Source organism: Phaenicophaeus curvirostris, chromosome 2 (assembly GCF_032191515.1).
Source record: "Phaenicophaeus curvirostris isolate KB17595 chromosome 2, BPBGC_Pcur_1.0, whole genome shotgun sequence".
Classification (NCBI taxonomy): Eukaryota; Metazoa; Chordata; class Aves; order Cuculiformes; family Cuculidae; genus Phaenicophaeus; species Phaenicophaeus curvirostris.
This window is the reverse complement of record NC_091393.1, coordinates 51,017,797-51,043,865: the sequence shown is the minus strand read 5'-3', so window position 1 is coordinate 51,043,865 and position 26,069 is coordinate 51,017,797. Positions and strand designations below refer to the sequence as shown.

At 40.6% G+C, this 26,069-nt stretch overlaps 1 protein-coding gene across 1 annotated transcript in view; it reads left to right on the top strand.

Moving 5' to 3' along the window:
- HIVEP2 (HIVEP zinc finger 2) overlaps positions 1–26,069 on the top strand; it is a 49,939-nt gene that overhangs the window by 11,596 nt on the left and 12,274 nt on the right. Inside the window, exons 2-5 of the mRNA XM_069852019.1 lie at positions 12,747–12,791; positions 14,073–19,699; positions 20,451–20,605; positions 25,494–25,669. Coding sequence (XP_069708120.1) covers positions 14,288–19,699; positions 20,451–20,605; positions 25,494–25,669 — 5,743 coding nt within the window. The 5' untranslated portion in view covers positions 12,747–12,791; positions 14,073–14,287. The remainder of the gene's footprint in view (positions 1–12,746; positions 12,792–14,072; positions 19,700–20,450; positions 20,606–25,493; positions 25,670–26,069) is intronic.

Here is a 26,069-nt window from a genome sequence, read left to right as displayed (position 1 = left end):
CTTGCTCTAATAAACTGACAGCTCTTTGTTGTTGCTAGCAGAGCAATTAGACTTACTGCTAGAAGAGCTGTGTTTGTTATGCATTTGCATCCGAGTGATTGGTGTTATTTTACTCAAGCTGATCTTGCTGGTCCACAATTAAAATGACATATTCATCTTACACTTACAGGTTGAGAAAAAGCTTTTGAAGATCTTAGTTCCTCTGATGATGAGCTTGGTAAAGGAACAAAGTCAAACAAGGGTCTTTTGTGGCAGCAGTTGGGTTGTGACTGAGACAGTTGGCTACTTCGTTATAGCAAACATGTAGGTGGCCTTTCTCATGTTTTGAGATCCAGGAGGGGAGCTGTGACTTTACTGACTCCTTTGAGGGGAGTGGAGTCAATCCTTTGCAGAAGCGGGGTCACGTCAGCTGTGCTGCATGCAGCACGTGCTGACAGTGAGCCCTTTCCTCTCAGCTGCTTTGAAGTTACAGGCTCCATCCTTCTGTCAGGATCACACCCGAGTGGTGAGATCACCCTGCGATTGGGCAAATTAAAATCTATCTCTAATTTTTTGCACCTCTTTGATTGTAATATTTGTAGTTCATTATTACCCATGCTTTCTCTTCAGCATGATAGTTACCAGCAGCCTTCCTTGCTGGTACCGGTTTACTTCTGAGGGAAATGCTGCATGTAGTTTGGAGGATGGTTAGGGTGAAATCAGCTCTTGAAACCCAAGTCAAGTTAATGATGAAACCTGAGTTTTGTTAATAATACATTGTAATTATTACAGCCAGCAGGGCACATATCTCGTATTTCTCGTCTTTTAGCTTGAGGATCCTAGTTACAGTGATCTGTTTGACTTCTTGGCCATTGTGCCCCCTTCTCGGGTCTGCAAAGGAAAGTGTCACAACTTCTCCACCAGATTTCCATTTGAACTTTCATAGGTAGAGCAGTGCCTCCATAGATGTCAGTGCATTACACAAGCTGGGGCACAGAGAGGCCAAGAGGAGGATACATGATCAACAGATGAAGCAGTAGAACGTTAATAATACAAGACACCTAATTGGACCTGCCCTTTCACCCAGCAGCGAGGACATATGTCAGTGTGCTGCAGGTGCCAGGCCCGTGGCAACCTACTCCCACCTCCTACAGGTCTTCACGAAGAAAAAATTTCATTATGAGCTGAGCCATTTGCCTGCTGTAATTGCCAGTAAAGCATTAATCCTAACCTTTCATAGACTGCATCTACTAGTTGCACCTCAGAGATCCCCGGCCAGATTGGAGAGAAGACATAAATCATGGTGTGTGTTGCACATTGGTGAGTGGGAGGGGAACACACGCTGGTGAAAGTGACACAGCGCAGGGGCGGGAGGGAGAAAGACTGTGGCAGGAAAAGTGACCTGTGGCAGGATGTAGGAAGATGTGAGATAGCACAGACCCTCGTTACTTAATGCTGTACCTTCTTACTGCCTCCCCTAGCTCCCATTGCAGCCTCTCCTGCTATCCTGTGCTGGTGCCTGCTGCTTCCGTTTGGCTGCAGTGAGGTGCTCCTGCCCGGGGTGCAAAATCAGTTGCTGTCACCAACAGTAAAAGTTCATTTTGTGGAAAGTGTCATCGTGGAACCACTGTCTCACCTGAGATGTAGGCAGCCACTGCATCCATCTCCCACCCCACCTGTCATACCACATGCTTTTGGAGGGTCTAACTTTGTTTAGGACAATACTTTCTGAACACCCACAGTTTAAACACTGGCTGATGGAGAACGCCCATAGCAGGAGCTTACTGAAATGAAGAACTAACGCCCTTTTTTGATTTACTTCTGCTCATTACCTTGCTTGTGTCATGACCGAGTGTTCTATGTACACTGGAAACAAAAAGGTTGTGCACCGTTGAACCCCACTATGGGTGCGTTATCTACAAGCCCAGGACATCCTCATCGTGGTTTGGGCAGCAGAGAAGGCAAGGAGGGCAAACCCTGGAGCCCCATAAAGGAGGGAGGCAGCTCTGAACAGAGCTGGGTTGGATGTCAGATAACCCCTTGCTGGGCTGTGCCATGGTAGGTGATTGCCCTTCCTGCCCCATCTGCTGGCTGTGCCAGTGCACAGTAAACCCACCAGGGGATGAGTCTGACTGATAAGTTATCATTTTTTCCCCTCAAATTATCTTGAGTCAGCCCATTTCTTGGTTCTAAATTGAATTTGTGCATGGTTAAAGCTGAAATCCCAGAGGCCAAAGGCTTGTGTGGATGTTGAGGGGCTGAGGCAGCACCTCATTGTCACAAGCCCCAAGGATGGCGCGGCAGCACTAGTGGAGCACCCAGCCCACTGGGAGCCACAGGGCAGCCACGTGCAGCTAGCCCCAGTGCAGAGCTTTGGGTAAAAGATGCCAGTCTATTCTACGTGATTTTGGAAAATATCATGTCATAACAAATATTTTCTTAAGTGTACAGCGAAGGTAATTTTTCATTTTTTTGATATGCTTTCCTGCTGTCTTTTTCATTTCATCTTTAAATAGGTGAAGTCTTTAAAAGACTGGTAGTATATTACTGTTACTTAAACAGAATTTCTGCTCCAGATCTGAGGCGGGGGATAGTTTGAGGTTCTGATCACTGTGCTTCTAGCATTATAACTTAAGAACTCCACAGTGATTTTGGGTGTGTGGTCCTGTCTCCTGTTAATGTTATGTGAATGTACTGCCAGACTATGGTCTTCAGTATTTAAACCTACTAATAATTATTTTTACATTCTCTTTTACTCTAAATTAATAACATTTACTCTTCATTTCAGATCAAAATTAAATTGTGTGAAGAATAATATAATCAACTGATTTGTCTTGCATCACAATGTTTATCCATTCTAGTAAAAAAATCGGTGACTATTAAATTTACTGCTAAGGCATAGGATTAATAGACAAATCTATGATGGTGAACAAAGAATGGTTAAGTAAATTGAATTAATCACAGCATATTGAGAAAAGAGCATGCTTTCAATCTCCCACTGGATATAATGTTAAAAAATGCAATCTTATTAACTTCAATAACTTTTTTAAATTTTAAAATCAAAACAAAATAAAAATTGTAATGTCAGAAAATAATTTTCATTCAGTCTTGTACGTGAAGTTGGCAATGTCTTACAGTGAGCTTTTTTTCTTGTTATAAATGACAGAAAGGTCTGGTATAAACCTTTGTGTTTTTGTTTAACCCTGGCCCCAGAACGACTGATGTGAAGTATTTGGAGCCACACAGGAAGACTGCATAATAATGAAACAAAACCCTCATGCAAGCATCAGCCAAAGGAGTCACAATATTAAATAGAAAAACCATAATTGTAGAAAAGACCATTTCCTTGCACAGCTCCTGTGGAGCTCCTGTGGAGCACTAGAAAGTCGGCATGTGTGTTACTTTCATATAATGTTGCAGTGAGGTACTTTCACAGAATCACAGAATAACCAGGTTGGAAGAGACCCACCGGATCACCGAGTCCAACCGTTCCTACCAAACACTAAACCATATCCCTCAGCACCTCGTCCACCCGTGCCTTAAACACCTCCAGGGAAGGTGACTCAACCACCTCCCTGGGCAGCCTGTTCCAGTGCCCAATGACCCTTTCTGTAAAGAATTTTTTCCTAACGTCTAGCCTAAACCTCCCCTGTCGGAGCTTGAGGCCATTCCCTCTTGTCCTGTCCCCTGTCACTTGGGAGAAGAGGCCAGCACCCTCCTCTCTACAACGTCCTTTCAGGTAGTTGTAGAGAGCAATGAGGTCACCCCTCAGCCTCCTCTTCTCCAGGCTAAACAACCCCAGCTCTCTCAGCCGCTCCTCATAAGGCCTGTTCTCCAGCCCTTTCACCAGCTTTGTTGCTCTTCTCTGGACAACTGTTCTACTTTGAACAGTTGCAGACATTGAGAGTCCTTGGGACCTGGCTTGCCTTCCCTTTGGGCTAGGGGGAGTGAAACTCAGGCTGTGCAGAAGCACAAGGTCACCTTGGAAAGAGAGATTGTTGAACATCTCTGAATATCTTTGCTGAGCTTAGTTGTGGCTCATCATGTTGCAATTAAACATGTGAAGCTTTCAGGACTCCTGACACAGTAAGGTGGGGTGAGTGGTGGGCTTGAAGTGTGCTCAACGTGGCATTTTGAGCAAGGCTAGCAAGTGCTGGTGGTGTGGAGGTAGGTTGGAACTCAGTGTGAGGCAACCCCTTGGCTGCAGCAGAGTGGACCAGATAGACAGCACATGGTGTCTGAGCACTGATCTCTGCTCACCACAGTGTGCCTGCCAGCTGACATACACAGGTACAGCACCAGCACTTTAAAGGCACATTCGTGAATTCCTGTGAGTACAGGTATTAGGGAATCCGAAATTCGAAGTTGCAGTTAGAAGTGCTTCTCGATATTCCTCGTAAGATACTAAACTGTATCACTTTGCCAGGTGGTTGTTTATAATCGTGCCACTTTATTAGGCTGCATAGAGTGCCTTAGATATGAATAAGTTATATTTACACCCTTCCTAAAAACTCTTTTGTGCTGGTGAAGTGATGTAAGCGAGTCTCAGAGTAGATGAGACTTGCAGAAGAGGGCTGCAAAAGTGCAGCTACGTCTCATCAGTCTTTAGGTCTACGTGTCTGCTTCTGCCCTTCTCTGGAGGGCGGTGCTGGCTCAGGCAGTGAAGCTGGCATAGGATGTGTAGCTTGTCCTTCAGATCTCAGAGTCTCATTTCTGGTCCCTGGAAAAGTTTGCTGGTAACAGGTCCGTGTTTGCTTCTGTATCTATTTCCTATTCTGTTGGGCTGTATTAGGATGTCTTGGTAGCAAACTCTCATCTGTGGTGGGACGTCAGGATGTGAAACTCATGTGGGAGATATACCTGTTTTTTTCCACATATAATCTTTTTGTAATCTCAGTAAAAAAGGACAATTTCAAAATCTGAATTTTCCCCTCTCATCTTCTCAAGTTTCTCAGGTTATGTTTAGAAACAGGAAGCTGTTTTGCATGAAGGTAAGATTGTGTTTTTAACAAGAAAAGTTGGTGTTAGACTGGATAAATATACCCACACAGTCATACTCAGTGGGTAGTCCTGGCTATTTTTAGGCTTTATTTTTGCCTCTCTTTATTTATGTTTTTCTTTTTTTTCAGTGACACATCCACTGTAACTTCAGCTCGTAGTGAGGCACCACTTCCTGTGGTGCTATGAAACTTGCAATTACAGGAAGAGTCAGTCTTGTCAGGTGTCATTTATCAGGTGTTGTAGAGGGCTGATTTCAGCAAAAGAAGAATAAAGCTTAATAAAAAGAGAGAGAGGGAGAGAAACGTTCTGTTAATAATTTGCCCTTTGCAACAGCAGACCCTTATCTGATCACCCACGCTCATCTGGCATTTGACGCTGTACATGCTTCATTAGTACAAGCTATTTTTGCACCTTTTGTGTCTTTTGAGGAACTGAGTGGGCCTACTGACTTGTAGTGATTCACCATCTCCAGGCAAACAGGGCATCCTCCAGTTCTGCGTGGGGGGTAGGAAGAGAGAAGTAGGGGTAAAAGTTTAGTTGAATAAGCAACTTGATTTATTGTCCTAGGTGGTCTGAGTGCTAAAACATTGCACTACAGCCTTAAGCAAAATAGCCTACATGCTTTTGGTTTGTGACACAGTTTTTCAGATTGTTAAGAGCTATCCCAAAGAACATTTAGTGATTAATTAGCTTAAGTGTAGCTTAGCAAAGGTGAAGCCCTATATGCTTGTGTGTATACTCTGTGTGTTTATTTCCCTCTCTGTAAAGAAGTAGTTTGGGGCTGGACTAGAGAATGGTTGGAAGTTGAATTCAATAATCTTTAAAGGTCCCCTTCAGCCCAAACCTTTGTATGATTGTATGTCAGTGATGCTTTCTTTTGATTGTAGTGGATACCCAAGAGACCTTTGGACCAGATAGTTAGCTGATCTCACTTCCACTTTGATAATGGAAAAAAAAAAGCTAAATTTGGTGGAATGGGCTGATTGTGGTACAAGAGAATGAGAAACTGATATGAAGTTGTCTGGAGGTTTCTAGAACTGAGCATTGACTGCTTTTCCTTTCAACAGACCATCAGCCCTGAAAATGTTCTCTTACAGCCTCACTGCTTTTAGAGCTGAGCTCTTGCCTGATAAAATTAAGATTTTTTATGTCCTCACTTAGACTTTTCCTGGGTAGGAGTGATTAGGTGTCCCATTGTGTCACTTACTAAGTACAGGATAATGATTTCACCTTACAGGTTTCCTTGGAGTAGTTTCAAAAGGTGTTGTGATGTGAGATACGTATCTGAAACTTTATGGTGCTGTTTATACTAGGAATGCTGTGTAATACTGCACCCTGATCTAACCTTGTGTGATACATAGGCATCATGAAACCTGAGCAGTGCCTTTCCGAAGAAATAAGTTTTAGGTTTTATTGTGTTGTGCTTGTTGAGAATCTGTAACTGAGCTGTCAGCTTGTCCCTCAAATATCAGCACAACCCTGTTGGAATAACAGAGGTTTTATATATGGATTCAGGCAATTTGGTAGACCTTCATCTTTTCACAGGTGTTTGCTCAGGAAAGTGATGCTTATGTGAATAAACTCAATTGAGTTGTATTTTGTAGAAAGAGACCTAACTGCAAGGAGTAAAATTTCATGTATGCCTACAAAATGCAGCAGAAAGTATATGAGTATTTTAAGAAGTTTTTAAAGAGCTGTTCTGGTGCAAGTGGATATTATACATACTGTTTTCCAATGCTTCATGCAATAAAAAAAGGGAAGTACTGTAAAATATGACCAGAGTAATTTTAAAGAGCTTGTTTTTTCTTTTTTTTTCCCCCCTACTAGGCATCCTGAGAGTTGTAAAGAAAGCAGCATCCTTAAATATGCAGTCTAATTAATGTATCTTGTATTACTATTGTAGTGGTCACAGTCTTTAGGCAATGCCAAGTTACTAAATCTGCTGCAGCAAAATGCTTCTATTGAGTCACTAGGCAAAGTGTAACATTTTGGCTGCAGAGTATTGACAGTTGTGGCATCTGTGTGAAATACAGGATTTGGGGCTAAATAGTTGATCTCAGCTGAACATTAACAAAGTACTCAGAATGGATTGAAATAAAACTGTCATGAAGGCCCATTATACTTTGGGTGCAAAAAATGGAAAAAAAAAAGTGGTAAGAACGTGCTACTGATGTTTAGCATGCATCTGTTTTTGTTTTGAGACGCGGTGACCACAGGACCTAGTAAACAATGAGAGGTTTTAAAATAAGTTTGTATAATAATTGGTGTGAGTGAAAAACAAACACATGCTCATATACTATAAATGTCTTCCTACCTAAAACTTCCTGGGGTGAGAGTATCTGTCAGAGGCAGAGCGTTTTCTCATTCAAGAAAGTGTTCGAAAGACACTGATATTTTCATATGAAATGCAAGTGGCTGCTTCTGACATGGTGTGAAAGAAGGCATAGCTGTTTCCCAAATCTGCTGTGGTTGCATAATTAGGATTGCATAACTTTTAAACTAAAAAAGCCTCACTTCTGAGAAAGTTTTATGATATTTTGCCTGTAAAATGAAAATCCTAGGCAAAGGCATGATATTTGCCTAATATTTCCATTTGGCAACAGAATAATAGCTACTTTGTGCCTAAAAATGGTGCAATATTTAAAAAAAAAAAATTTTTTTTTTTGTGGGGAAAACTTGGTGGAAAGTTGTATGGTATCTTAGCAGGGATTTACCAGCACAGGTATGTTCTCCCTAGCGGCTGCCTGCTGTTGCAGTTCTTGTGTGAACACAGCTTTTGCACGTCATTTAATTTAGGAAAGTGACTGTATCCAACATGTTTCTGACAACTGTAGCAGTTTGAGCTCTCCAGTGACACTGTACTTGCCCTTTTGACTGTACAAGATGTTTTATGAATCTAGAAATTCAAATCGAAATCTGCATACCATATCCACAGGGGAATCTTGCTCTTTGCATACACTTTATCTTTCAGAAGTGCTGCTAAATTCGTAAGTTTAATCTGTCCTCTGTAAGGTGCGAAATTTCCCTTTCTGATGAACACGTTTATTTGTGGTGAAGAGTGCAGCCCAAGAATTAAGAGCCCATTTGTATCTTGGCAGTGCTTTGGATACTACTGTATATTGTTAATGTGTATTTAGTAGATACTGTTTACTCACTACTTAATTCACCTTTGAGAGAAACTCATTTTTGTGCGGGTCCAATGGCTTTAAACATCATATAAACCTACCTTCAGTCATGAAAATAGTGTTTAATGAGGACCTTAGTGGCGGGGGTCTGTACTATGTGTTCAATTGAGCAGTACTTTGTGTTCTACTGAGCAGTATTTGTATTTGCTAGTACTTTTAAATGACATTTAGAAACCCACAATATAATGATTAGTTCAACTGTCCAAATTTAAAAAAATGTACGTGTTAGTCTGAAAGTTTCAGAGTATTTTTAAAACTGCAATTCTCTGACTGGTTCTGGAGTATGGCAATACTTTCAATAAAGCAAATTCAGAGGCCAGGCAGAACATCTAGGGTGGAATTAAGGGAAGAAATTAGAGTAGTGTCTTCAGAAGTGAAGAGGTAACAACAGCAATTACAATACAAAAAGTGGTAGATTAAAATAAATCCATCTAACCTGTTTTAAAAGGCCTACATTCTTGAAATTGCATGTGTAAAAGGATGTCTCCTGCCAAACTGCAGCAAAAGCACAGGCATCCTTACCTTCCTCACTAATTCAAGAGTTTGCCAAGTGCCAGTGGTTGACATAGGAATTTACAGTCATTCTAGAGGTGTTCAAATAGACGGGTAGAAGGCCAACTGCAAAACCACAGTCAGATGGGACCCCTAACCAGGGGCTCTTGGAAGCACGAAGAGGATCTCTCTGGTCAATAGGAAGCCTTTTTATAAAACTAGGACATTTAAAAAGTATTTCCTCTTCCTTATCTCTTCAGTAAGTACAGTTCTAAGACTGTGAGTCTAGTGTCAAGTGGCATAAAAGACCTTGTGGTTCGTTGCCTTTTTTTCAGTTTTGTGAAATGCCAGAACTGTACGCCCCAAGGACTGCATTCCATTTTGTTACATTGCTGCCTAACATCTTCAGCCTATGAATGAATATATAATCTTGCAAAGAAGGATGAACAAATACTTACCTATCTTCATGACAGTTAAATCTTTCAGTTCAGAGATGCACACTGACTGCTGGTTGAGAGCTCTTCTTCAGACTTAGCCTACCTATGACTTTTCCTAAGTAGAACAAGCTGTAAATCCGTGTTTCACTAGGGTGTTCCCAGTCTTTTTTTTCTCACTAGGATGTCAACACCAAATTGCTTTTTGGGGAATATTATTAGTGGGGCTGAGAGAAACGGGGAGTAGGACAGCAAGTCAAAGATTTGCTTTTTTTCCTGAAAGGCCAAGGCAAGTTTCTTCTCAGTTGCAGGTGGGGAAGAGCTCAGAGGTGGCCTGTCTTTCTTGTAAGGCTGCTTGGCTGCTGTGCTTATACCAGACATAAACTAGACTTGCCTAATGAGGGTCTTGGCAGAGGTCTGTGCATGAGTATAAGGATTTTATAGGAGCCAGTGCAGCTTGTCTGTGCTTGCCCTGTAGAATACAAATTCTTCAGAGGCCGGTTACTGTGGTTTTAGGCCGGCTTTGTGCTGGCAGAGCTGGACAGAAAAAGATTTAAAACAGGGTTGGATCTGACCCTTAGTCCTTACGCTAGAGTCAATATTTATTCTGTATGGTGCACTCAGGATTTAGCCTGGAAGACATAAGCTTCCAATTTGTTCACTTGCAAGAGCTGTAACATGAGCTACAAATTGAGAAGTAGTAAAAGTTGCATTTTGCCAAATTTTATTTTAAAGCTGTTGACTGTAACCATTTCAATGGTCTAGAAAAGAGAGTTAAAAAAAAAGAAAAAGGAAAGAATAATCTTCGAGCTCTGCAGTCAACCAGATATACATCTCCTGCATGCACCTCACAAAGGCACCTTAGGAATAGAAGTGACAGGATAATGCTCTTTCTAGAACGTTTTTAAAGTCTTGATTTAGGAGGTGCATCTGACATAAATACAGCTCCTGGTTTCCCAGTAATCTTCTCATGTTCAAAGTGTTCACAGAAGTAAAATGTCCCGGTTTGAAGAAGGCAGATAGTGCCATTAGTGTGGCTGGGGGAGCTGGCTCCCACGCCACATTCCTACTGGGAAACCTGGCTTGGCCCCTGGCCAGGCAGGACTTTGCAGCTCCTGTCAGATGAAGTGCTTAGTGCAACTCCTGTATGGCTTCTGATCCATGTAGGTGGGCTTCCCTTAGCCACTCCAGCAGAGCTGAACCATGCCGAAGGTATTAAAGAAAACATGCATTTTTATCATCCTTAGTTCCTTAGTTTGAAATACGTAGTACTTGAAATATAAAGAATTTCTGTCTATTAAATAGTATGTGTTTGATGAAGAGCAATATTGAAAAATATATTTACAGTGTTTTCTAGAGGAGAAACATTGATGAGTTGAAAAATGCAAGTTTATTGTCAGCTTTAGCTAGTCTGTGGATGCAAGCAAATGACATAGAGGCTTGATTGGGAAAACCAGATAGAAAGCAAATGAGCTTTGTAGTGTTTTAGATTTCTCCAGTTAGGCCAGTCTGCCATTTGGGAAGAAAAAAAGGAAATCAAAAGAAATATTATTAAAGCCATCTTTGACACAGGGTGGATGGCAACTCAAACCAAACTAGAAATTGTGTTGGTTCTAGAAAGGGATTTATTTTCCCCAGGAGAGTGATTCTTACCAAACTTAGGCCATCAATAATCCCTATGGCTAGTCTGTACCTGTTTCATAGTGTAGGTTGAAAAATTATATAGAATATTCTGCAAATAGCAGGACCAAAAAATGGCTTGAACTCTGTAATGGAGGTCTCAATATGGAACAGAAAAATGTTAGAAGTATGTTAGCATCATCTTTTGCTCAAATAAAACCATTGCTGTCACATTTCCATAGCTGGCAGATTTCTTCTGTAAAGATGCTTTTAGTAGAGCAAGTGTGGAACAGGAAGGATATTCCCATCTTGTAGAAATTTCTTCTGCACCATATGCAAAATTGCCTAGTTAGGAGAAAAGTATTTTTCATTGAAAATTACTAATAACTTTTTGCTCTCTCAGTGAGGAACATTCCCTCTTATCCCTGTTTCTGCTTCTGAAGCCACAGATTTCCCTTACATCCATGCTCTCATATCGGAATTATTACTGATCTGAGATTCAGTTTAGCTCAGCTGCCAAAAATGGTTTGCCGCTTACCTACCATTTCCTCATAAGACACAGCAGAGCTGCTCAGTAGTATCTACTTCTAATACATTGTAAATCACGCACAAGAATTTCTTTTTCCATCTGTAGCAACACTTGAGCCACTTGAGGAGGCAGGATAGGAAAATTTAAAAAAGTTTAACTTTGATTACCTTTTTTCTTCTAGAGAATCAGACGAGAGACTTATTTAAAAAGCCATTATTACATCAAAACTGAAGGTCATTATGACATAAAATATTCTGATTTGAGTTTGATAGCTTGCTATTATTCTGTACTATATGAGATTTCTCTATAGTTACAATTTAAAAATACATTATCCATATTTCACTAAAGCAACAGTCCATTAGCTGTTGATGTCCTAACTGCTTATGTTTGTACTATTAAATAAATACTTGCTGACAGGTGGCACAGCACTGATTCTACTTATGTCCAGTCGTGGGGCTTTACTGACACGCATTTGTTCTTTGAAAGTGTAAGAATTACAAAGAATTAAGAATTCTTTTTCATTTTTTGGTGATTTTTTTTCCTTTTGTGGACTTTACTATTTTATCGTCCGTTGGTTTTATTCAGTGGAGAAAGCATGAGTGCTCTAGCTGTTTTTTGACAGTTTCTAATTGGGGATCATTATACTAGCTAATATCTCATACTCTGAAGCTAATACTCCAGCTATTTCTAAAGATCTGTTCTTTAGAGATGCTCTTTACTTTGTCCTAAATAAAAACCGTAAAGAAAAACTATAATTGTTGCAAATCACAATTGAACAAATATCCTTTTTATTGAAACAAAATCCAAACCAAAAAACCAAAAAAACAACAGAACTGGAAAAGGGAGGTCCTCCTTTAGTGGAAAAAGTGCTCTTTAGGGCAGTGAGATGATGTTCTCTGTTCTCTGCTGGTATTTTCATTAGTACAGATAAACAGATGTCAAATCATGGCAGCCACAGAAGTCTTTTTTCATCTACAGGTTTCTTCTTTGAGAAGGCAGCCATATATTCCCACTAGTGGTAACTGATTTGGAAACCTATGTGCATTTCACTACATTTTCTTATACCTGGGTGATGACACCCTGACCAGGATTTTTGTTCTGGTCCCTGAAGCATTTAATGGGAGACCTGGAGTCTAAAGGTATTAGCTGGAGAGAGGCATTGAAAACGGATTTGCCAATGGGATTCAGGGATAATCCAGGCTTAACAAAGGTATAGGAATGAAGAGGGACATTGGCAGCTCTCCTTTTACTGATTCAGGAAGGTGAGACTGCATTAGTTTAGACTTGCAGTTATTAATTTACTCACCAGGAAGCTAAATACTTTAAAAAGACTCACACTTACATTCTTCAAAATATGATTGCTAAGACATCTAAGACACAACATAAAACTTCTCCAGTGGACAAATAAATAAAGTTTTCAGGCCTCTACTATAAAGAACAGAAAACTTTCTACAGCATCTACGCTTAATATCAAGAATTTCTTATGATTGTATTTTTTTTCTACAGGAAATTTGAAGACAGTCATGCTTATTAGGTGCCTGGAAGATGCAGGTAATTGTTTTATACTGAAAAAGCAAATCATATATTCCCATTACCTGTGTCTTTTCCTACACTTTACTATTGTTCAAAACAAATTTGGGTTTTTTATTGCAGGAATGAAAAATATTCTAGTATCTCTAATACTGCTTTTCTTACCCTTTTCCTTGCTATTGTAAAATCATGATTGTCTTTATAATTCTCACATTTTTGTCCAGAAAATGTCCTGAGTTTGGAAAATATGGAAGCAGGAAGAAAACGACATTGTTCTTCAAATTAAAATTCTGTAGTTGTATATGAAAATCATACCTCTGAGCTCTTTTTTTTTATAATGGAACTGTGGAAACCTATTGCATTTAAGCATAAAAAGTGCACGTACAGCTGGATGGAAGTGTTTTGACATTGAAATCTAAAATGCTAAAGTCACATAAACACATTTGTAGCTCATTTCTCTAATATGTGTGTCACCTCTAGCAAGACGTTCTTACTAAAATTTAATGTAGTGATTGAAAGATGGAGCTGTGGAAAGGTACCAGTAGTGCTGTGTTTGGAATGTTTATTTGATGTCTCCTTTTTTAACTGTTTAAAAGAAGTTTAAAAGGGTGATCGACACCTTCTTGTAAAAACAGCTGGTTGTGCTAAGGGAAGAAGTAGCTCAATTTAGCTATCTTAAAATTTGGTATATACACCACGGTAGTCATCTAGGATTTTTACCTAGCCAACTATGAGAAACAAGTATCTCTTTAGCGGAGGGCTGTGTGCATAGGCATCCCCTGTGTCTGCAGCACCCATCATGATATGGAAGGATTTCTCCCCTGGAAATACTGCTTGCCCTCCTCTGACTTTAGAGGAAGGCCAGGTGACTAAAGTGAATGCCAGAACTGTAGGTGAGTGGTACTGGATAAAGTGATTCCTACCCATGGTGTTAGGACTCTTCAGCAGTGATGTGCCAAAAGAGCTTTGAAAGTAGGTGATGGACTTTCTGAGAATCAAACCTTTGAACTGCCCCTAGAAAGCCTTCCAAAGCTACTGTTTAATTTGAAAAGTGTAGATCTCCATTTTCTATTCCTAGGGCTCCTACTGAGTAGTGATTATGCTCGTGTGCAATCTCTGGAGCCAGTCTTTACTATGTCTGCTCACAAAAGGGAATTTTGTGAAATGTAGTTACCTTTGCTTAAGTCCCTCAATACTTTTCATGTAAGGCTCAATAAAAGTGCAACTTACTGTACCAATGTTATTAGCATGGCTGTATTAATTGATGTGTGGGGTTTCTTTGTTTTTGATTTTTCTGTACAGATAGCTGTGTCACCAAGGAAGAGATGAAGACGACTTTGCCCTAGTAGATCGCAAATATATCTGGATTATTCTGCATCTCAGTATTTATTTAATAACAATGGAATATGTCCAAATGCTATTGCAAGTCTTTGCAAATGTATAGTAAACTGTTTAGGAAACTTCCTGCCATGAAAAGAACTGTATAATACACACTTTAGTGTACAGACACAAATCTAATGCCTATAGACTACTGCGTGGAAAGTTCCAAAGAGAAAAAAAAGTCTGTTAACTTGCAACAGCCCTGGAAAAATGGGAGCAACAAAACTTTAAAAAGCGCAGCTTTGGACACACTCCATGTGTCTGCACATCTTTCAAGTGAACTAGCACTTAAGACCTTGTGTAACAAAATGGACTCTGGGGACACAGCTATAGGGCAAAAAGCTACCTCAAGGTCTGGAGAAACTGCTAAAGTACCAAGTAGATGGAGGCAAGAACATTCAGCTGTTATTAAGATGAGCACTTTTGGCAATCAAGAAGTACAGAGGCAACCACAAATAGATCACGAGCAAATAGGAAATACAGCATCAGCACAACTTTTTAGTTCTGGAAAACTGGTGTCATCAAATGAAGCTGCTCAGCAAGTCACGGAGAAGCAATATCCACAGCATCGCCCAAGTCCTTACTCATGTCAACATTCACTTTCTTTCCCACAGCATTCATTGCCACAAGGCTTCTTGCACAACATAAAGCCACATCAGAGCTTGGAAGGCCCTCCGTGGCAGTTTCCTAGCCACTTACAATCAGTTGCCTCAGAGGACTTGTTTCCTTTTCATATGCATAGCCATAGTGGAGGTTTCTCCAGGAAGAAGATTTCAAGTTTGAACCCTGCATATGGCCAATATTCACAGAAATCTTTAGAACAATCAGAAGATGCTCACAAGAAGGAGCACAAACCCAAAAAGCCTGGCAAGTACATTTGTCCTTACTGCAATCGGGCTTGTGCCAAACCTAGTGTACTTAAAAAGCATATTAGGTCTCATACTGGGGAGCGACCTTACCCTTGTGTTCCTTGTGGTTTCTCCTTCAAGACAAAGAGCAACCTATACAAGCACAGGAAGTCACATGCGCATGCGATTAAAGCAGGATTGGTACCTTTCACAGAGTCAGCGGTGTCTAAATTGGATCTAGATGCCAGTTACATTGATGTGGAAGCTGAAATACATTCAGATGGAGAGCAGAGCACTGACACTGATGAGGAGACCTCACTCCTGGTGGAAGGGTCTGACAAACTGAGCCCCGTCCCACAGCTTCCCCTGGACATTGCTAGCAGGAGCAGTTTTCACTCCTCTATGGAAGAGTCATTGGTGGGGCCAATGCAAGTGCCCATTTTGATTATCCCTAAAAGTGGAATTCAGTTACCCAGTGAGAGTTCACCATATATTGGCTCTGATATGTTACAAACCCCATCCCTAAGTACCAAATCTGAAGACTCTCATACAGTTAAACAACGACTTGCACTAAGACTGTCAGAGAAAAAAGGGCAGGATTCTGAGCAGTCATTAAACCTCCTGAGCCCACACAGTAAAGGAAGCACTGACTCTGGTTATTTTTCTCGCTCAGAAAGCGCTGAGCAGCAAATTAGCCCACCAAATACTAATGCAAAGTCTTATGAAGAGATCATCTTTGGGAAGTTCTATAGGATTAATCAGAGGACAGCACTAACAGTAGCCACAACAAATCAGGAACACAGTTTAATGGGTAGAAAGGGCAAAACAGATCCATTACCTCTTTTAAATAACAGATTAGATATCAAGATGCTTGAGGATATTTCTCAGCTGACTCCAAATAAAGAAGAACTCTTAGACTCCAGTAATTTGAGCACTATTAAATCTACACAAGTTTATCCAGGCAGCAATACAGAATCTAGACAATCCCAGACCACCACATCATCTATCAAAAGTGAATCCAACCTGTACCAAGTCAGTCAGCAGGGTGATGTGCCTGTCCTTCTAGAGCCCCCAGTGGATTCCTCTCCTCTTATTAGAAGTAACTCCATGCCAACCTCTTCTGCGAACAGCCTAAGTATTCCCCCATCTCTGAGAGGAAGCCACTCATTTGATGAGAAGATGACTGGCTCAGATGATGTATTTTACCCCGGGACAGTGGGAATATCCCATCAAAGGATGTTGAGAAGACAGGCTGCCTTTGAACTGCCCTCTGTGCAAGAAGGGCACTCAGATTCAGAGTATCATGGAAGGCCAGGAAAAAATATTATTATTGCTTCCAGTAGACAAACAGCAAGTGACAAAGGACCATCCTTAAAAGAGAAAAAAGGAGACAAGGTGTTTTATGACTCTGATGCCAGTGGAAAGCACTACAGAAAGTGGGAAGAATTTGAAGCTCAGAAGCAGAGCTACAGGGACTCACCTTCCCTAGGTGGGGTGCACAAGGGGGGAGAGTACTTTGTTGATCCACTCGGACAATCTCAGGTGGTGCCGTCCATGCTTGGAACAACTTTTGAAAACAGAAAACGCAGGAAAGAGGAGAGTGTTGGAGATGAGGAAGACAGTCCCATGCTTTGCAGCAGTACGACTTGCACCACTGGGGGAATTCAACCTTCGGACTTTGATCCCAAATCCCAAATTCAGGAAGTGCCAAGGAGTGGCTTTGCCCTTCAAGGCCTGGACAATGCTACCCATTGCCATGCAGAGCGTTTTGAAATCTGCAGGCCTTACTTGCAGTCTGGAAGCCCAGCAGCTTCTCTGGAAGACTCATCCTTAACTGCAGAGCAAGAAAAGACTGCAGAATCACTGGCTAGAAAGCCCCCTGGAAATGTCATCTCTGTCATTCAGCACACAAATTCGTTGAGCAGGCCAAACTCATTTGAGAGATCTGAATCTACAGAACATATTGCATGCCAGCAGGAAAAGATCTATTCACCATCTGAAACATGTGAGAGTGAGATTTCTGAGTCCCCCATGAGCCCAGACCGAGCTCCACAAACAGAAAATGCTGACACCACTAAACCATCTCCATCCCAGCAGCCTCAGCCATATCATATGCAGCCCAGATTGGTTCGCCAGCACAACATACAGGTACCTGAAATTCGTGTTACAGAGGAGCCAGATAAGCCTGAGAAAGATAAAGAAGTGCAGAGTAAAGAGCAAGAGAGACCCACTGAAGAATTCCAGTGGCCTCAGAGAAGTGAAACCCTTTCTCAACTTCCAGCTGAAAAGTTACCACCCAAAAAGAAGCGTTTACGACTGGCTGACATGGAGCACTCTTCTGGAGAATCCAGCTTTGAGTCCACAGGTACAAGCCTTTCTCGCAGCCCTAGCCAGGAAAGTAATCTGTCCCACAGTTCAAGCTTCTCAATGTCCTTTGAAAGAGAAGAGAGTATGAAGTTCATCACACCTCCCAAACAAGATGAGTTTGGAAAACAGTCTGAGTTTTTAACAGTTCCAGCTGGTGCTTACTCACTTTCTGTCCCTGGGCATCACCATCAGAGGGAAATGAGACGTTGCTCATCTGAACAGATGCCCTGTCCTCATGCTGCTGAAATCCCAGAGATCCGAAGTAAATCCTTTGATTATGGGAACCTGTCTCATGCCTCTTCAGCTGGGACACCTACTACAGCACTCTCTCCATCCCGAGAAAGGAAGAAATGCTTCTTGGTTCGCCAGGCTTCCTTCAGTGGTTTTCCAGAGATCTCCCAGACTGATCAGAGCACAGAACAAAGTATAAAGCAGGAGCAGATGGAACATGCACAGGCTGGTCTTCGCTCCTCCCAGCTTGCCTGGCATCACTCCCCTTCCTCTGTACTTCAGCCCATACAGGTAGATGACTCTGGAAAACAGGCTATTGGTTCTTGTGCTCAGCTTAGTAATAGCACATCCCACCTTGCTCAGCAACAGGCTCTTCTTTCAGACAGCGCGGAAATGTTAAGGACGCCCTTGATCCAACAAGCACCTTATGTTCCTAACAAACATTCATCAGAGCAGCAGCAGCTATTTGCACATCAGGAAAAACTCCCATTTCCCTCTATTCATAGCACCTTGTTTCAGTTCCCCTATCCAGCTGTCTGCATGGTTCACTTACCACCATCTCAGCAGCCTATCTTGTGGCAGTCATGCACAGAACCTGTACACTTCCAGCATCATTTTGTACAACAGCTACAGAAATCTTATGTCAAACAGTCTTTCCAAACAGACGTTCCTCCAAGTTATCACCTGGAACACGCACCAGAGCTTACTGGAAAGAAACCAGCTGATTATGGGCACGCTAAAGAGCAAGCATACCAGCATTACTCAGGAACATCTGGGCAGTATTCAAAAAATACTCTTGCTAAGTACCAGTCAGACCATAGCATTAAACCAACTGATACCTCCTCTGAACAGCATATTCAGACAGATTTTGACTCCCCTAGTGATGGATCTGTACAGTCTTTGCCAGGAACAGTTGTTCCTGTCAGGATTCAAACCCACGTGCCATCTTATGGTAGTGTCATGTACACGAGCATTTCCCAGATCCTTGGACAGAGCAACAGTCCTGCAATTGTAATTTGTAAAGTTGATGAGTCTGTTTCTCAAAGAACATTAGTAACTAATGCAACCATGCAAGGTATTGGATTTAACATAGCTCAGATGTTGGGTCAGCATAGAGGGCTGGAAAAATATCCTTTGTGGAAAGTGCCACAGACACTATCACTCGGACTGGAGCCACCAATTCCCTTGTGTTTACCTTCCAGTTCGGACATGGCTTCTACCTTGGGAGGAAGCAAACGAATGCTTTCTCCTGCCAGCAGCTTGGAGCTCTTCATGGAGACCAAGCAGCAGAAACGAGTCAAAGAAGAAAAAATGTATGGGCAGATAGTTGAAGAGCTAAGTGCAGTTGAGTTAACTAACTCAGATATAAAGAAAGATTTTCCAAGAATTCAGAAGCCTCAACTAGTGAGGCAGAGCTGTGCTACTGAGCCAAAAGAAAGTCTGCCATCCATGTCATCTTCTTCACCGCTGTCGTCCTCATCATCTCAAGATTTCCCACCTGACAGCATGCCAGCAGCTGATGCTTTCCCACTGAGCAGGGAGAAACTTTCCAGTTTTGATTCCACATCACCAGGGCAGAAGTCCAGTGGCCCTTCTGAAGGAAGAGACTCGCCAGAGGAACTGGATGTGGATGAAACAGCCTCGGATATGAGCATGAGTCCACAGAGGTCTTCATTGCCACCAGGAGAAACTGAGCGAGAAGACCAACTGAAACATCAAAAATTGCCTCTTGGAATGTTAGTCCAGATGTCATCCAATACCAGTGGGAAAGTCACAGGCTCGACCATTTTCCTGTCAGACGTAGCAGATTTTCAGCAGATCTTTCAGTTCCCAAGTCTGCGCACTACTACTACTGTGAGCTGGTGTTTCTTAAACTATACGAAACCTAATTACATTCAGCAACCAACCCTCAAATCTTCTGTTTATGCTTCATGGTGTATAAGTTCATGTAACCCGAACCCATCTGGGCTAAGTACAAAGACTACTTTAGCACTTTTAAGGTCCAAGCAAAAAAACACCACAGAAATCTACACTCTGGCTGCTATGCATAGACCTGGAGCTGGTAAACTGACATCTTCAAGTGCATGGAAGCAGTTTGCTCAGGTAAATAAGAGGTTTTAAGAAAATGAAATTAATATATCTTTATTTGAGAAAATATTAGTGAACAATGAAATTTAAGTTAATTATTCTTTTTTAAAAAGATTCCCATTTGGGAAATCAGACAATCACATCTTCCCATGACAACTTTTGAGACTCAATTTACCCTTCTGCACGCTCTGCTACTTCTGCTGTTTCTGTCTCTCTTTTCAAAATCAGATCTAAAAAGTGAGGTTTTTAAATTCCTCCCTTCATGTGTGCCAGAGCCTGATACATTAGGTGGTTTTATTTTGCCCTTTGTTTTTGCTGTGTCCTGATTCAAACGATATCAGGCACAAACGTCCACATGCATTCATAAGTAAAGATTAAGTTAAAATTGAGTCAGGATTTTCAGATCCATTTAATGTCTTCTACATATCGACTCTTCCTCACGAACTAAGCATTAGGTAATGGTGCCAGGGAAAAATCTGTAATGGCAATAAATTACCTTCTAAGGCTTTTCCATGTCTGTTTTCCATGATTTTTTTCTGAGGAAAGATACAGTGCTGTCTTTTCTGTCAAGTCTCTTGTAAAAATTTGTCCATGCTGCCCCCTCTCTTATTTTTCGTCAAATTAAATGGGACAAATTAATTCATTTCATAGAGCTACACCAAAATGAGAGTTTGGCTTTGACATGGAATGTTAAAAGTACTTGAAATGAAGTGTGCGTTTATTGTGTGCTCCAGCAGTAACACCCTTCCTTGACTTTGTTCTGCAGATGAAACACGAGCCATTCTTCTTGTTTGGCAGCAAGCTTGAAAAGAAAGTAGTGGGGAATATTATAAAAGAAAGAGTAAAAGGAGACATTCATGGAGATAAAGACATTACATCCAAACAAACTGAGCCGATACGAATTAAAATCTTTGAAGGAGGGTAAGAAAATGCAACTGGAAATTTCAAGCTTGGCCTGTCATTTTAAAGAAATTTGAAAATGAATATGAATTTATTAGCATGCGAACAGTCTCCTGTATTGCTGCCATGTCTTGTAGTTCCTAATCTGCTTCTTTTTTGTGTATATGTCAGTCTGAAAACAAACTGCAGAGTACCTGTATACTTACTCTTGGCTCTACTTTGCTATTAGGACAATTATATTTTCTATCTGTGTGAGAACACTCATTCAAAATTACTGTCATTCCCATGGTCATAAAGAAATGGGTAAATGATTAACATGTTGATATTTTCTATACCATTTCTTCATATTTCATGGCTTGCATGAGGATATCTTTCCATTTTTAGACTCTACGTACCTCTGCTCACTTGAATGGGTTAGCTAATCATGCTTACCCTTATTGTGGTAATTTTTTATTATTTATTAAATTTGGATGTTGGAGATAAAATGTAAAATGACAATGAAATCTATGGTACCCGCACCTAATCCATAGATCTGTCATGTGTCGTTGATAAAATGTTCAATTTTACCATGTCTGTCACTAAAGTGATAAGAGAAACAAATAAGAAAAAGAGGGAAAAAGAAGAACTGAAAGCTCCTTAACATTATTTTGAGGCTTATGAAACTTATTATGAAAAGCAAATGAAGTGGACAGTTGTTTGCCTCTGTGATACACTCTAAAATGGAAGGTTCTTTTACAGAAGTCTCACATGATGCAGTTAATTTGCCGGATTTTAGTAGTGAGTGGTCAGGTGGCTGAACAAGATATGTTTTTCAGTCTTTCCAAACTCAGATGGTCTCATTGCACTGTTTTATTGGGGTAGCTAAGTAGGTCAGGATGGAGATGTGAGAAATTTGTACATCCATTTCCTTCTCCCATCATGTTGTACCCTCTAAATCTCGATTGTCCTTCATTAACATTATGTGTTTTGTCTCTGCCTGAATAGTCTCCATAAAATGAATATTGGCATTCCTCTGCAGTCTGAAACACTGAAGGAATATAGCCTACATCTTGCCTGAAAGACTGAAAATGTTATTTTGGAGATTTTTATATGTATACTGGCCCAGACACCCTAATCCTGGCTGTTCTCTGTAGTTGTACATTGTCCTAGGCTGACTGCACAGGAGTGACCCAAATTCAGGGGTTAGCCGAAGTTTACAAGACATTTAAAGAGCCATTGCTTACACTCACACCCACTCTGAAGTATAAAATATACCCACTTCCCACTATGTATCATTTCTGAATTTGAATTGCCCATCTGATGATAGTCTGCACTGATGTAAGCTGCGTGATGGGAGGTCAGAAGAGTAAAAGTGTATTAAAGCAACTTAAAGGAGGATTCAGAACAGTGTGAGCTGCAACAGATCACACTATAAAACGACTCTACCATCTAATACCTTCTTTAAGAAACTTCGTATTTTGCTTACAACATCTTAAGTTTCCCTGTACACCAGTAAGGTCTATGAAACTACATGTGTGAAGTTATATCATTCACATGTCACCTAAAGATGTCTCCTAGTAATATTTGCCTATGTTTAGATATCCTTTGAGTAAAACAAAAAGTAAAAACCTTGCTGTACACGTTAATTTCTGGAGTATGTGTGTGGGACAGATAACCTGTGCACAAGAATGAAACTGCCTTAACAGGAGCATATGACATGCAAAGCTACAGGGAATGAGATGATGTAGTGTTGATGGGTCCACTCATTCCTTATATGTAATAATTTTATTGTATATTTTATAGGAATTATTTGGCAAATGATAGATTCATACTTTTCATTAGTTTGGCTATTTTTAAGTGGATCTATTATTCTTTACATATTATAACCACTTCTTTCACTGTTTTCTGTCTTGTGCATTGAATGTTTCCTCCTTTTCAAGTGTTTGTTTATGAGTTCTGAAAGCTACTTTTTAGGTTTACAGGCTTGCTTCCTCTCGGCTGTTTGTAAATCTATTGTGTTCTTCTCCATTCTGTTCTACTCTTATCAAACTCATCTTCATATCATCTCAGCATGTGAAAGTAGTGCTGCAAATTTCTCGGTTTTGTGTTTCATGTTTTCTCCACTGGACAGAGAAGTATGCATGGTTATATCTTGTTTCAGCAGGATATTTTCATGTTGGCTTTTGTTTGTCTTGGGGAGTAATTTGCTTAGACTTCTGGATTGTTTTTATTTTGTGAGTGCAAAGAAGGCATTTCAGAATCTATAGTTGAGAAAGATCTGTGATTATCAGAGCATTCAGTTTGTGGAAAGCTAGTCTGCTGGGCAGGAAAATAGTTGTACAGCTGCCTTGTGCCTGAGGAGTGAAGTGCTCAAATAGCAGGGACCAAGAAGCAAATAGACAGGGCTGGGTGTGAATGAAGAGCTGAAGGAACGGAAAGAACAGAGTTGAGTTGAGAAGTAGATGTCACAGCACATTAACAGCTCACTACACCGAAGCCCATCAAGAACAGTTTGTAAGCATCCCAGCAGTAGGGGGTTTGAAGGAGGAAGCTGACAACCATATTATTACTTCAGGCAGGTGGCTTGATCCAAATTAAAAGTATCTGAATCACAAAACCTGCTTTCCATTATCTGTGACTGAAAAACTTTTATGCAATATGAAGCAGTGTTCCTCAAAGAAAAGCAGCAATTTGAAGTCAATACTTGCTGCAGTACACTTAGGTACTAAATGGTGTGAAGTGAAAAGAGAGACAGGGTAAACGTGCATGCTCACCTGACATCTGACTCAATCTATCAGTAATAGATGATAACTGAAAATCCCCAATAAAATAACGTTTTGGATAGAAATCACAGCACTCTGAGGCTTTTTGACTCTAAAGTCCCATTCAAACCAAGCTCAGAGCAACAGTGACCGTAGTCCTTACGTGAAAACTGTATAGCGGGAAGGGGCAAATTACTAAAAGCTTTGAGAGAGGCAAGAGTAAATAGTGTGACCTAATATTCCTGGGGACTAGAAAGATAATAACCATAGACTCAGTCTTCTGGTGTTTCAATTTTTGGACCAGGCCTTCTTTAAATGTCAAATTTTTGTTTGTAATTTCTCTTACAGTCATTGTTATGGTGAAGCATACTTAGAGAGTCAAGGTCAGTTATGGACAGAACTGTTCATATTAATGATGAGGAGACAAATCTTGTCTAATTGTCTTTGTGCCCAATGGGATCTGACAGGTGCCAGTGGAATGAAGACAGGCAGAGGAAGAGCAGAGATGGAGCAACAGAAGAGCACGTTATAACACAACATTTATCTTACCAGTATCAGTCAGGGGTGATACGGAGTTCTCCATTCCAGCAAAATTAGGCTGAAAGGAGAGATGAAAAGAAGATAAGATGGCAGCCTTTCAAAAAATAATAGACATTTTTTCTCTCTGTGAGAGAAAGTCTGGAGATAATTGATGAAGCAGTGGATAGAGAGATTACTAGGAGTCATTGGCATGTGTGTATGAAGGAGAACTTGTGAAATGGGGCAGACAGAAAAGCCGGATGGCAGAGATGTTATACAAAAAAAACTGCTAGAGAGAGGGCTGACTATTAAATGACATTAGACTATGCCAGTTTTGCCCATGGTGCCAGGGTAAATGGAGAAAAAAGGAGAAGGCTAACTATATTGGAAAGGAGGTGAAAAAAGCCTAATTTAGGCATCCACATTTGAAAGAGGAGCTGATGTATTTAACAGAAAACAAGATGGACATGCAAACAGGACAGTGTTGTGTATTTCTATCATATTAGCTTCAGTATTTGTATTGCCAGTGATATAGCTGAACATATGGAAGAAGTGTTCATCTGAGAAAGGCATATGTGAAAAATGCTTCGGCTCTGTAACCTAGAAGTTGCCATTTACTTCTTGCACAGTAATCATCACATTAACAGAATCTTTCCTACAATCCCTTATTTATGTAAGTGCTGACTGTTAGTACTGATGATATTTTGTGGGCTGTACATCCGCAGGGTGACTAAAAGTACTTATGGAGAGGGCAATGGAGGACAAAGGGCAGAAAAAATATTATTTTTTGGTTCTCACAATTTCTGCATTTTACTTTGGGTTAATGAAGATGTAGTTCTCCCTTGAGCAAATGCTCAGTGCTCTTCAAACCTAAGAACAGCCTGAGTGGATCCCCTGAGCACTTTTAGATTTCAATATTAACAATTTATCATCATAGTAAAGGCAATGTACAGCTATACATAGATTTGCATATCTTATTTATTATCTAACTGAACTCTATGTAATCAGCAAAAATAGCATGGAACGCTTACGCCTGTGCTAAGAAAAATTCCTTTAACAGCTTTCTGCTAAGTATGCAGGTTGGAAGTTTCCCATTTTATTTCTAAAGCAGCATGTACCTGAATGAGCTCAACATGGTGTCCCTTAGGGAGGGATCCATCTTTGGGAACTTCAGGTATCTGTATTGTAAATGCATACGTCCTTGGCAGTTATGCTTAATGGGGAGAAGTAGGCATTTCCAGGATGTGATTAACCTGATCCCAAGTGATAAATATACTAAAGTAGTTAAATTGAACTGTGCTGCAAAATGACACTGTTTTCAGTGGTGGTAGATGCATCCTTTGTACAAGACTACAGTTAACTGAAATAAATCCAACCTGCAGATTTGTGTTTTAAATTGCTAATCTGTTTCCTGACAAGGTTTTTATATTATTCTCATACTGCAACCATCTGATCACATATTGTTAAGATATATTGTGACCAGTGCATTCCCTGAAAGGCGAATACTTTGAGCTCCAGCCTGAAAATTCAGTAGTTCCTATGGACTTCTGTGCATTTGTTGTGATGAGATATATACAAAATCAGGATGAGATGATGTTTGTGCATGTATGTGACCTACAGTGATTTAAATGCTTGCTCTCTTCCAACAGGTATAAATCAAATGAGGATTATGTCTATGTCAGAGGTCGTGGACGAGGAAAGTACATTTGTGAAGAATGTGGAATTCGCTGCAAAAAGCCAAGCATGCTCAAAAAACATATCCGCACGCATACTGATGTCCGGCCTTATGTATGCAAGTTGTGCAATTTTGCCTTCAAAACTAAAGGTACTTTACCCTTTTTGCTGAGCTCTTGCCACTTCTCAGACAAACTTTGAGCTATTTTGCCATCTAGATTCCAAACAGCTTTTGCAATCAAGGGAAGAATTTTCTTCAGAATAAAATTATTGTTGTAATGTGTTTGGGACTTCATGAGAGAGGTTTTTCTCTTCTGTTTAATTGATCCAGGGATTTTGTGAGACTCCAAGACTCCTTGAATAGCTTCATTAAGAGCTATAGGCTCTTGGCTGGTCCATCTGTCTGCAGAGAAAATGCAGTAGCTTAAGAATCACCTTTACAAATAATGCTTTCTGCCAAAATTGTTACATGATGCAAATCTTAGTTGCAGCAACACTCAAATGTTACCAGGAGAGTATGCTTGTTATGACATAATGTAGAAGCAGAGCAT